Source organism: Mastomys coucha, unplaced genomic scaffold, assembly GCF_008632895.1.
Source record: "Mastomys coucha isolate ucsf_1 unplaced genomic scaffold, UCSF_Mcou_1 pScaffold21, whole genome shotgun sequence".
NCBI lineage: Eukaryota > Metazoa > Chordata > Mammalia > Rodentia > Muridae > Mastomys > Mastomys coucha.
The window spans coordinates 62,183,749-62,197,428 of record NW_022196904.1 but is presented as its reverse complement, the minus strand read 5'-3'; the positions used below and the strand labels follow the sequence as shown (position 1 = coordinate 62,197,428).

Genomic DNA, 13,680 nt, shown 5'->3' with positions numbered 1-13,680 from the left:
CTTTCTCCTCCTCCTCTTTCTCCTCCTCCTCTTTCTCCTCCTCCTCTTTCTCCTGCTCCTCCTCCTTGGGTCACATCCCCAACCCTGAATATTGATGATCAATTAGTCTCAGTTTGTTTTTCTATAAAATGTGGCTAGTACCTAAATGGCAGAATTATTAAGAGTACTTCAGTCCAAACACATGGATGTAATATATGACACTTAATGTGTGAGGGCTAGCATATTTTGCGTCTTCTGAAATGATCCACTATTTCTCCTTATTCCATCTAAACAGAGACACCAGAGAATCAAAACAAAACAAAACAAACAAACAAATAAAAAAGGTCTATGTGTTCCTAATGCAAGTCAGTGCATCAACAAATCATTTTATACATGAAGGTGAAGTCCCAGATGGGAGACGGTCTAGGCAAGAGCCGAGAGCTCAGGGGGCAGGCAGATTCCTAGGACTGTGCAGTGGTGCCCCCCCTGTATCCACTTCTATAGCCCAAATTCAAGGGCCCCACTTGCACACAAAAGTGCAAAATGCAGAAATAATAACAATCTCCACATCTTTCACATTTTCTAGCCATTATATGTTCACTAAGAGAGAAACATTCGCCTTGAAATGAGTTACCCGATGCTAAGTTTTCAAGAGATGTAGGCACCAAGCCGTTATGGTAGCATTGCCATTCTTAATCACAGGGCAGTGCCAAAAGTGTTTTGTTGGGGACTGTTCCTTTGAGGAAGGCAGTGTTACTGATTTTCTGACAGGTTGGGCTGACAGAGTCTTCTGATTGTCTCCTCATTAATATTTCTCAGGTGTCTGGTCAAATATGCAATCAATTTAGCACAATTTTGTCTTCAATTTTTGTTTTTTGATATATATATATATATATTATAGTTTTAAATTGGCCATATTTTGTAACTCTCCATAAACTACATGTTCTATGATGACTTAACTGACACTGGTGTTGTTTGTCCACAGCATGTTTAACTGGACAGTCCCCTTCCTTTCACTGCTGGCCTGTTTGATTCTGGCCATAACCACCGTCGTTTTGTATTTCATCCCTCTACGGTATATCATTCTACTCTGGGGTAAGTCTGACACAGTCCTCTTGCTAGTAGGCAGTTCCAGGTAAGAACAAATTACTCATTTTTAAAGTACAACCATAAACTTTAAATGCACCCCTGTTACCAATTAAACATGAGATTAAGGAAAACATTCGGGGAATGAAAACTTCCAGGGCCTTACTGCAAAGGCCAGTTTCATGAGGTCTCAACATGGATATTTATAAGCTCTGTGCAGAATCACAATCAAATGAAACTGTGATCAGGCTTGCCATTTCCCTTTAGGCTTTCCTGGTCATAAATCCATTTGAATAATATATGGCTGTGGACTAGTAACTTTCCGGAAACACTGTGGTTCAAATGGTGGGCAAACACCTGCATCTTGCCCTTTATATCCAGTAAAATCGAGCCTGGCCACTGCCTCATTGCTTCTGACACTCCATCTCAACTACAGGAAAGAAATGAGCTAACCTCATAGTTAAATCCAGAATCAGTGGGATGAAGGATGGATATCTATGATTACCTAAGTAGTGGGTGAAGAAGAGGAAGCTATTGTTAGCAAGGGACTTGGCATGCTTGCATAAAGTTTAGCCACTTCTTAAAAAAAGCAACAAGAAAGGTGATCAACCTAACAAACATGCCATGCTAGATTTCACACCTAAGCAAGATGCTGGACAAAATAGAAGCCTCTATGTGACCCTGTATGCCTTTTTGGGATGACAAAAGGAGTGTACTAAGAGCAGACTGACTCCACTGGTGGGGAAGCAAGCAGCCTTTGTCTTACGACTCTTACTGGATCTCACATCTTCATTATTTCATGGGATCTTTCACATCAAGATACTCAGGAAAGTCCCCAAGATCAGAGACTCCCTAGATGCATTCCCCGGTAAGCAACAGCAGAGAACATGGAAACAAAGATAAAAGCTGAAACTATTTCTGGAAGCATCAAGAAAATCTATGAAGATGGTGAGAGTGGAAAGAATGCTGCTGATAAAGAAAGCCAAAGTGGACATTTGGAAATGAAAGTAGTTATTGGGGAAATGAAATGACTCATGGGAATACACAACAGCAAGGATTTGGGGAGGATAACCTGTTTGTTCTCCGTGAAGGTGCAATATTTGTTTATATGCTTGCTTGCTTGCTTGCTTATTTTTCCATTATTCAATTTATTCATTTTACGCCCTGATGGCAGCACTCTTATCCCCCACCCCCCACAATAGCTCCCATCGCGTCCTCTTCCCTTCTCCTCTGAAAAGGAAGAAGGAAACTGACTCACCATGGTACATCAAGTCACTGCAGGACTAGGCACATCCTCTCCCACTGAGGCCAGATAAGGCAGCCCAGGTTTAGGAATAGGATCCTCAGGCAAGGAACAGAGTCAGGGACAGCCCTTTCTTCAGTTGTTGGAGGACCTGCAATGAAGATAAAGCTGCACATCTGGTACATACATGTATGTAGCAGAGGTAGGTCCAGCCCATGTATGCTCTTTGGTTGATAGTTCAGTCTCTGAAAACCACAAAGTACCCAGGTTAGTTGACGTTGTTGTTCTTCCTATGGAGTTTCTGTTCTCTTTGTGTTCCTCAATCATTCCCCCAACTCTTCCATAAGACTCCCAGAGGTCCATCTCTTTCCATTAGCTACTGGGTAGAGCCTCATAGACAGGTAGAACACAGTTATGCTAGGCTCCTATCTGCAAGCACAACAGAGTACTGATAGTGTCAAGGACTGGTTCTTGTCCATGGGATGGGTCTCAAATTGTGCCAGCTATTGGTTTGCCATTGCTTCAGTCTCTGCTCTGTCTTTGTTCTTGTACTTCTTATAGGCAGGACAGATTTTAGGGAGAAGATTTTGTGGGTCGGTTTGTGTCCTTATCCTTCTATTAGGAGCTCTGTCTAGCTACAGGAGGTGGCCACTTCAGGTTTCATATCCCCCATGCTAGGAGTCTCAGCTAGAGTCTCAGCTACCCTTATAGACTCCCTGGAGCATCCCTGATCCCAGGTCTTTGGCATGTCCTAGAGATACCTCCATCCCCCACAGCTGCAGATTTCTGTTTACTGTCTGACTCTCTCTCCCCGGGTCTCTCCATTGCAGTTTCCTCCCTCTATCCACCTCTGATGACTTTTTTTATTTACCCTTCTGAGTGAGATTCAAGCATCCTAAGAGATGTAATCTTAAAGAAGTGTTCCCCATGGTAGCCAGTCAAAGGAAAAACATATTCTAATTCCTCTTCATGGAGTTCTGACTTAAAAATTAGGCATGACTGAGGATCAAGTATGAAGTTTAAAACATTCCTGAGTGGTATAGCTAAAATAATTTTGTTCTTTCTTCATTTCTATAAGTTTTCATTTTCAAATTCAATTTTGTTCACATTTAGCTCATAGATGTTATCTTCTAGCCAGATGTGCTTGACAATGATAGGCCTTTGGCTTATCTTGTTTGTGCTGAGTTAAATGCCATGGTCAGCTGTTAGAAACAATGCATATTTGATAATTCTTCTGTGCATCCTTTCTTCCATGAACAAGGTTAATAAAGTCTTTGCTATATCCCCTCAAAAGATTGTTTCCATGAATCTTGTGAATACTCATATCTCTAAATGTTTAAGTCCCATATATAATGATGTAGTATTTACCTATAATGAATATATAATCTTTCCTGTATTTTAAAACATCCCTTGATTATAAATACATAAAACTATATAAGTGCATGGTAAATGATTGCCATATTCTATTTTTAGGGAACGACAAAGGAAAAACCAACTTAGATTCATGACAGACATAGTTTTTGCTAATATTTTTGACCCTTGGTTGTCTAATACAGGAACCTGGAGTTCAGACACATAGAAACTACAAGGGTATGTTTCCTGTTCTGATTGTCGATTTTGGCAAACCTAGGCCTCTTTTCTCTTCACTCAAACCACTCTGGCTTCTGATTTTATAGTCTCATATCTTTCTCAGAAGTTTTCCAACACCTCTCTGCATCTACTTAAAATATGTAGCTACTTGTTTTTCAGCTTGTGGCTGATACTGTCAAACAGCATGTTGTTTATTTTGGTCTCACTGGCCCATATAAATCTGTTTAATTTTTCATTCTGGTTGCTTAGTTTTCTGCTAGACAACTTATGATAGCTTATTGATGAGTTTAAGCCTTAGCCATTAATTTACAATAGCTTGCCTCTTCCCTACATACAAAACAGACATTGGGCTTTGGAATATATTCTGCATTTCTGCTATGACCTCCCTTTAGTTAAGGTAAGTTAGTTATTCATTAGCATAGGCTCAGAGAATATGCCTGTGCATCTTTTACATATATTCCCTGTAGACTCACACTTTATCACATAGAAAAAGTTACATGTATATACCTAAAACTTTGGTTGATCCTTCTGCCTTTGTTAAGGTTTACATGGCTATTTCTAAAAGTTACCTGTTAGCTTGTGTTGATTGCTAAAACAGATGAGTTAGTGTCAGAAACAAATGGATGGCTTTAAACTTTTGAGAACAAAATAACCAAATTTCCATGCACTAGATCTTATATTATGTACAGCAAATGCTTCTGTAGAAGCATTTCATGAACACAAATTATTTGACATAAACCCATGAAAATAGTTCAACTGCTGAACTCTCATGGGAAATACTACTGGACTCAGAACACTCACGGTGAGGTTTTGACAGGTGAAACACTACCCCTTTACTCTTTAGCTCTGCATTAGGTACTGGAGGTGCATCCAGTACCTTACATAAAAGTTATGTAAGGAGTTCTTGAAAATATGAGCAATTGACTCTACATGCTCATAACTGCTCTATAAAGTGACCGGCTGTGGCTCCCACCAGTTCTGTATTTTGGAAGAGTGATTTTGGGAATTTCCACAAAGGGTCAGTAATGAAGAAATTCAGAAATCGTCCTTGGGAATTTCTCTTTGGGACTTTGCTGCCTTGTATGATGCATACATTTTTGCAGTCTCTAGGGGACTTTGTTGACCTGTATGATATACATATATCAAGGAGGCCTTGCATTTTCTACCATTTAATCCAGTACATGGCCTTTTTTTGAGATGTTTCCCTTAATTCCTTTGATTCTTTTCTTTCTTCATCATGGTTGTTCTCATTAGTATTTCCCAGTTCTGTTCTCATACACATCCATTTTTCACAAGGCAGATAGAAACTCTCCATGCTATATTTTGAGCTTCATGTAATAAGGAATTATGAGTCATTCATCTTGTATTTCCATTTGAGACAGAATATCTGTCACATGAAAGGTATTCAGAATTTGACAGGATAAAGACGGCTTCTCTGTCTTGCACTCAACCAAAGTGTGATACTTGGAACTTCACACTATGCACACAAGTACTTGATTGGCAGTGTCATTCTGTGCCATGTAGTTGTTATTGTGTTACACAAATGAAAGGCAGAACACAATTTCTTCAAGTGATTTTGTTTTCTCCTCCAGGCTTTAGCTCCATTAACTGATCTATATGCCGTATAGTCTGGGTCTACACAACAATGTCCTTACCAAGTGTCATACCCCATGATATGCATCTCATTTCTTTTTTGTTCATCTTTACTAATAGTATATACAACAGCTAAATCTCTGTCTTTATCATTTCAGTTTAAAAATAAAGTCCAAAGTTAGCAATAGTATTCGCTGAATTAAGATACAACTTCCATGCTGGGGTATGTGTTCCCAAAATATAGTGTGTGATGGATAATAGCACAAAGACCTTTCTTTTGCTTCACTGCCTCCTTGTGTTACTATCTAACTGGCATCCATGGCGGTGACTACAGTTAAGCTTTGTTGTTGAGTAATTATATATTATAAAATATTTGCCTATATTATTCAACATGATTCTGTAATCAATCATGGAAACCACAGAGGGAAGGTTTTTATCATAAGGACTTCATTGTCAAAAATCTTGGGCCCAGGAGGATTAAGTGATGTGCCTGAAATCACACAGTTAATATGTTATGGACCTAGAATGGAAGGAAGCCCAGATATGCCTGCACGTTTGCTATCACCCTCTTACTCCATAATGTTGACCAAGTGTCTATGATGTCCTTTTTCTACTTGATCTCAAATAATAGATAATATAGTAGAATATCTCAAATTATTGAAGCTAAGATACCTTAAATATAAGCTATGCTCATGAAGCATGCAAGCTGAATACCTTGTGATTTTTATTCCAAATTTTTCAAACGTAGTCAGTCTCATTGCATTGTAGAGTACTTCTGCCTTTATGGGTGCATCTGAGCTGCCGTGCAGGTTTGTAATCTCCTCAGTGACTAAGAATGCAGTGTTTTGATCGGCTGTGATATTATCCCTGCCTTGCTGTTCGTTGTAAAGCCTCCAGATGCGCACACTATATATAATTAACAATAGAAGATACATCTTTTCTCAATACGTCTTTGTCTCCCTTCATCACTTTGCCTTGTCTGTTTTTCTTTTGCCAAAAAGCCCATGCTACAATTAAATGTCTTTAGAATAACACAGTGAGAGTATTTTAGTTTAAAGGAACACTGGGGGGAATTTTAGTTCCAAACACGAAGCTTGCTGTGGGGGTAGAGGGAAGAAAGGCAGAGTGCAGCTTTGACTTGAAGGAAAGGGGAGCACTACTGAGATCCTTCCCTAGCCCAACCACCAAGCCACCATTTACTCATGAACAATGGCTGGCTCCCATTTGCAAAGCAGATGTAAATCTGACCCCCCAAAGAAAGGACTGGAGGTTGTCATTGTATCAGGTACAATGCCATGCAGGAAGTCTAGTCCTTAGATGAAAGCAAAGTCATATTTAATGAACAAAGGGAAACATCAAACCTTTTATGTGATGGGGACTGTTGAACTTGGCTTCTGAGTAGGAGCCATTCAGAGCACAGCTAAGCTGAGCATTCATTCAGCATCATTGGGACAGGCGGGCCTTCAGATACCATCCTTGTTAAACAAGCACCCCGTGGCAAAACTTCAGAAGGCCACCTAGTCTTTCTGCTTCTAAAACTCAACATGAAAAAAAAGGTTGACATTTGGTGAAAAGACTAGTTTATGAGATCTGGATAAGGCAGAGCAACCCCAAGGAACAGAGTAGAAGACAAAAGAAGGTTGGGAGGAATCTGTTTCTGCAGAGGAAACCATGTTCTGGGCATGCCCAGGAACTCCAGATGCACAGCTAAAGATTGACAGAGGCTGCAGGGTCACTTGGCATCTTGAACATTGAACCTCATTCTAATTACCACTGTCGCCATCCTAAGTTAGTGTGGACTCTGTTGCCTGGACAAACACGTGTGCCAGCTCTGAGGTCCATAAATGAAGTTAGTCACCGCAGTAAGATAATTTTCCAATAATAACTTTTCACAGTTTCTGCCAGCAACGTGCAATCAACATGTCAAGTTCTGTTCTGCAGTGAGAGAAAAGGATCCTGTGAAAACGAATAAAGGGAGAGCTATTGCTGCAGTTTCTTTCTACCCACCAAAGCTCCCACCCTCCTCTCCCACAGCTATGTTTGGTCCAGAGCATCCAAGCAGGGACTTGTTTTGACTAGTAGAGGCCTTTTCCCATCTGGGACATTTGTTTCCATAGCAGAGGAGGCTCTTAATCAGTGGTTACTCAACGAACCAATCAGTTCTGTTTTAGCACATGTTTCTGCAGCTCTGCTGCTGACATTGTAATAGGATTTTCACAGCTGAAGAAGGCAGAGCCCTCTTTCCACAGCACAACCCTCCATCTTTTCAGTAAAAAGTTGTTGTGAATGATGCCACATGGCAGCAACTTGTGCACAATTGGGAGAACAGTGATTGTTTTCACAGTAATTTTTAGTTGTGAATATCTCTCCTACCCCACTCAGGCATATTTTCAAAGATAGATGGTAGACAGGTAGGTAGAGCGAGTGAGAAAAAGAGGAAGAGAGAGAGAGAGAGAGAGAGAGAGAGAGAGAGAAGAGAGAGGAGAGAAAGGGAGAGAGAAGGGGAGTATGAGAATGTTAGATAATAGAGATAGGTAGGTAGATATGGATGATAAACACATCATATTTTTGTTTTGCAGGCATAAATAAATTTACTAAGAAGCTTCGGAATCCTTATTCCATCGACAATAATGAGCTCCTAGACTTTCTCTCCAGGGTGCCCTCTGACATTCAGAAGGTATGTGATGATAGTTCACCACCCGCAGGGGCACCAACACTGAGTTCTTGCCAGCCCTAGAGAACTGGAAGGGCACATGGCTGTGCTTGTGTGAGTAATTGAGATAAAGAATCAGAAAATCTCTAAAGAGTTCTTTCTAGGAGGTGGGGGAATAAAACTAGCCCTTCGTCCAAAGCATATAATGACTGAGGAAATTTATCCTGTAAAAGAGCTACTTAGGAATGGAGCTGGAACTCATACTGAGCAGCTCTGAGGCTGTGAAGTGGGTCCCATTTTGATTACTTTCCTCCCTGAAGAGAGAGAGATGAGCTCAGAGGAGTTTCCTAGGCTCCTGGAAGGAGGGGTACCTCTTATTTTCTCAGTTCTCCAGATGGCAGGCATTTTAGGGAAGTAGGAGACAAGAGGATTATTCTTCTTATTCCTCCTTTGCCCCAATTATCTCTTCAGCCTCCCCTCTATCCTCTTTCCTTGAAAGACTTAGGAATGCTGAGGAGGACAAAGCCTCTACTTTCTCTGATATACACAGAGGAAGAGGTGGTGGGAAATCAAATTTGAGATCAATCGCAAGTATTATTCGCAGGTAATGCCCACTTAGTCCAGCAGCGTCTCAATTTTGTGGATGTGCAGAGATTAACAAAGGCACCAATAACAGAAAGTCCCAAAGAATGGCTCCATCCAGGGTCCTGCAGACTTGCCTGCACCAAAGCCAGAGGAGGACAGGCAGGCAGTGATTTTTCTAATGGAAAAGAGTGACCACTGAATAGGTAAAGGGGGGTCTCATCACATGAAGCATCATCAAGGTGATCAAAAGCACAGGCTTTTGTTGTCGGGAGAACCCTAAATCAAGTATCGATTTTCATCATTGGGCCAACATAGCATAATTGGTTTCCCAGCATCTTCAGGTGGATTATAGACACATGGGGCTAAAGGTCTCAAGGGTCTTCATTCCACATTCTAGAGATTAAAATGTACTCTGCCATGTTTTTTCTTTAAGCTTTTACTTCATGACACGAACCTGCAAAAATCATGTCTCTAAAGATATATATTTAGTCTCTAGCATTTACATGTCCTAATTGAGAAATAATAACCTGGCCTTTGTTTGTTTTGCATTTAAGATTGGTAGTTACATTATTTTTTATCCTCCTTGGAGGGCATGGGGGGGCGCAGCATTCACAAAACTGAAGATGGGAAGAATTTTTTTGTTTGTTTGTCTGATTTTGGCAAAGTGTAGCCTACTGTAGGACTAGATATAACATCCTTGGAGAATTTGGCAGAAATGTTAAAATTAGGGAACACATATGACCAATAATACAATAGTTTAAATAAATCCATTCTACCCACCCATCCTATGAGAACTACGCATATTAGCATTATGCTTGCAGTGTACCATTACATGGGTTACAGTACAAGTTCATATAACATCTGTGAATAAAAAATATTGTCAGTCCCATGGCTCCATGGTTCTGGCACCAGCCCTTAGAATGTATCATCCAGGTATATTTGTCATAGTTGCAGAGAGATACATATGACAAAACATTTGAATGAGGTTCTTCTATGCATTAAAACGAGTCTCCCTACCCATAAGGGTGCTTTCTAATGACACTGACAGTTTGCCTCTGAGGACTCCACAAGTGCTCCTGTTTACCACAGATATTCTAGCTATTACACTATAAGTGAAATTAATTTCAAGTGACATCTATTTATGTTTGGGGCCTAGGATCAATTTCAATACTTTGCACCCTCTTAGAATAAATGTCTGTAAGACACTGAATTTCCCCTTATCATTGTAGGTACTCTGAAATAAGCAATACCCATTCATTGTGTCATAACGTAAGATCAACAATTTCAATAGGCAGTTACTAGGTTATTTACGGCTGAAAGCTGGTATAAGCAAGACTAAGATCTGGCAGCAGTGGTGAGCTATGTAGAAGCCTCTAGAAGCCCTTGCATCTCATTAGAAAAATCTGCTTTTAATATTTTTGGTTTCAAGAAATGATGCATGACTTCTGAAATCCTTCCTGCAATTAATCCCCCCAAGCCCTCATGTTTAGAAAATGATTCATTACCTTTGAACCTTCCTTCCTTTGCTTTGCTGTGTCCTTGGGGAGCCATTAACACACTCTGTGGTGAGCTAGGGTTACCCAACTGCCAGCATCATGTCTGTTTGTTTTCACAGGTGCAGTATGCAGAGCTGAAGCTCTGTGGCAGCCACAGCCCACTTCGGAAGAAGAGGAGTACTGTCTAGGGTTCACGCAGACGGAGGACTCCAGCATCCAATGTGCAGCCAACCAGACCTGGATCCTGACTGCTCTAGTGGTACAGAGGTGTCCTGAGATGGATGCTGTGCAGTCTTCTCATCCCTCTCTGCTTTCTTGTCGTACCCAGATGCAAGCACACCTGCACATAGGTCCCTATGCATGGGTATCCTGGATGCCTGGACAACCAAACCATCATAAGGCATCAAGTCTGAGACTGTGGGAGACTCACATCCATTTTTTAGGACATAAAACAAGGTGTCCACATGTCTGAACACCATTCTTGTGAACAGCCAGAAGACCACATGATTCCAGGATGATGCTGAACTTAGTTCAATACCTTCAGCGGATTTTCACTAAGAATCAGTTATTTCCAGTTGAGGCAGGTGGCTCACACCTGTAACCCTAAAAATGAAGAGGCCAAGGCAGGACAGTTCAAGCTCAATGGTAGCTCAGGAATTGTGCCATGTCAGCCTCTAACCTATAGTAAAAACTGTGCTAAAACCAACAATCAACAGAGGTTTAGTTATTTCCAGTCTCAATATCCCCACCTGTTTTATGTAATTTTTCCCTCTAGCTACCCTGATAATGTACATTAGAAAATGAATATTTAGTGATTTTCAGAATTAACTCAAATATTTAGGGATCTTTCAGCTGTGATTACTAAAAACATGCCTGCTTATTTATTTTTTTGGTGACACTTAATATTAGATGACAGTTTAAATCACATCTCAGTTGTTGTTGGCAAGGGCTGTCCTGGAAGGTCCCAAGGAGTCACTCATTGAAATCACTCATTGGAAGAACATGGGCTTTGTGATAGTATTATGTTCCTGTAAGATGCCATTTCTTCCAACTTCACTTTTTGCTTATTACTAAAACAAGATGTTGATATGCATCCTTAGAGAGATGCTGGAGGTTGGGGCAGATGACTTATAGGTTCTGAAAGCATTTAGGAAGATCAATGTATGGAGAGGCTTACTGAACTGAGACTCTTAGCGAAATATACTCATTTCAGTTGCCTGATGTTTTGAGTTGATATTTAAAATGTTTTTGCTATCCATATTTGCCTTTTACTTTTCTAAGGGTGAAAATAAGATATAGACAATAGAAGCTTACTTCAAAAAGCCTGTTCATAGCAAACAACTACCAAAACGTCCTCTGTAGATAGGATTGAATCCTGAGCACAGCACACCCTGCCAAGTTTAAAACAGTTAATTATGTGCATGTAAAAAGGTGTACAAATATCTTTGTATTAAAATGACATTTAAGCTTTAAAATCTATAGTTCATCAACATACGCTTGCTATGTGTGCAGGTTTGTATATGAATTGTAAAGAAAAGCTGAGGTGAGAAGACCTAATTTACTCGTGTTTAGCTCCTTTTTTTGTTTCTGCATTGTAATTTAATAATCTTCAACAAAATATTTTATGAAAAAATGCCAAAGATTCTAAACTTTGTCATCTCATCTCTGTTTTACTTCATATTCTTCTTCCTGATTTCTCTGTGACAGAGCCCGATTTCTGCATGATTTGATTTACTTCAAGTTAATGAAGCTGGCTGGAAAGGAGCCTTGACGAGATTCTAAAAAGCCCCAGTAAATCTGTTAGTTGTACATACAATAGATACCCGAGAACGTCTTTGTCTAACCAGTTACTCAATCTTCTGTGTAAACAATACCTCATTGTCTTATTCCTGTCATCCAGTTTATCATAGTCTGTCATTTAGTAATGACCCAAGGCAGACATCTATGAGCCGTCATGTGAGATATGATCAGCCATTGGAATGGAAACTTTTGGGAGTCAAATAACCCCTTATTTATTTAAATGTGGGACCCATCCTTCATGGCTGTTCTTTTCCTTTAGAATTTCTAAATGAAATAATTTTCCCAACAGGAAGGTATCATTAGTGAGACTTCTTTCCTCCATAGCCCCAATAGAACTCACAGCATTACATTCAGGACACAAATGCCAGCTGGTATTTGAGAGCAAGACAGGGCCAACTTTTTCTATGCTCTCTACTGGAGAAAATTGATAGTTGATGAAATCAACATTGCATGTGAGGAAATGAGTATTGGTTGGAAGTGAAATGTTAAGATTTATACAATCATTCTAATTGCACAGGTCTCATCCGTACATGCCTTGTCTTAGCCCAGGATCTCAGAGAGTAACAAATCGTATAATCTAATGCTTTATTCCATCTCAAAGAAGCACCTGTGACAGCACTGTGGGCAGAACTATTCTCCTTTATGTATGGGACCAAAACTAGCATGGATTTCTTTTTCCTTCTTCATCTGTTTTTTTCCAAAAGGAAGACTTGTTCTAACCCAAGATTTTAGCAACTTCTGCAAGATTTTTCTTCTTTCTGAGAATTAGCACAATTTACACTTATAGAAATCAGTCCTTTGGCATGTCCAGTTGTGCCAGCATGAACAGTTTGTATGCTTTGAGAAAAGCATTGAGTAAAATACATGTTACTAAAACACCACAGCCATAAATCTGAAAGCTGCTGGTCACTCTAAAGAAGAAAGAGCCAAAAGAAAGCAAAATTCTCACACTTCTACAGTCTAGCCATGAGTGTTTGGAGCCTGGTTTCCACATGACCCAAAATTCCTTATACAAATGTCTGGAGCCTAGAGCCTAACCCCTATACACTCACAGCCCTTTACACAAAAGGCTGCTCTTTAAAGCATGAATTGTGTTGTATGTTAAAACTTGCTGTTTACCAAGGTACCAAGAAATTCACCTGTCCCTTCGGGTATGGGCCAACCCAGGAATCCAATGGTGGAAGGACCAAGTGATTTTCCTTTTCCTGCAATAAAATAACTCCCATCTGCTTCTGTGACTGGCATGATTTACTCTGTAGAGAAATTCCCTCACTGTTTTATTGGAGTGTTTTTGAATAAATTATATATTTATGTCTTGGTAAATTATTGTATCAGTACATAACTGTCTTTCCTCTATTGGCTTACATTGGCAATTGTGACTAACAGGCAGGTAGGGCAGGTAGTCTATGCAATATGGAGACAAGTTAAAATATCAGGAATCTAAGCTTTCAGCAGAAAAACTCAATTTGCCTTCTGCAGCCTTCCAAACTTTGCTAGCAGCTCAACCTCACTAGGCACTCAATGCCAGAAGGCAACGCATCATTATGCCAGCCAGCTTCTCTCTCTCTCTGGGATGACTTTATTATGATATTCTTTATGCCTGACAAATCCTGAGATGCCAGCTTTTCATTCACTTAACTCATTGGGATACAATC

At 40.0% G+C, this 13,680-nt stretch overlaps 1 protein-coding gene across 5 annotated transcripts in view; it reads left to right on the top strand.

Annotated features, from left to right (window-relative positions):
• Mctp2 (multiple C2 and transmembrane domain containing 2) overlaps nucleotides 1-13,348 on the top strand; it is a 236,585-nt gene extending 223,237 nt beyond the window's left edge. For all 5 annotated transcript variants that reach the window (XM_031386980.1, XM_031386978.1, XM_031386979.1 and 2 more), the window contains 3 exons: nucleotides 965-1,074; nucleotides 8,071-8,168; nucleotides 10,345-13,348. In XM_031386980.1, the coding sequence (XP_031242840.1) occupies nucleotides 965-1,074; nucleotides 8,071-8,168; nucleotides 10,345-10,413 (277 nt within the window). In that variant the 3' untranslated portion in view covers nucleotides 10,414-13,348. The remainder of the gene's footprint in view (nucleotides 1-964; nucleotides 1,075-8,070; nucleotides 8,169-10,344) is intronic.
• Nucleotides 13,349-13,680: the final 332 nt, after the last annotated feature.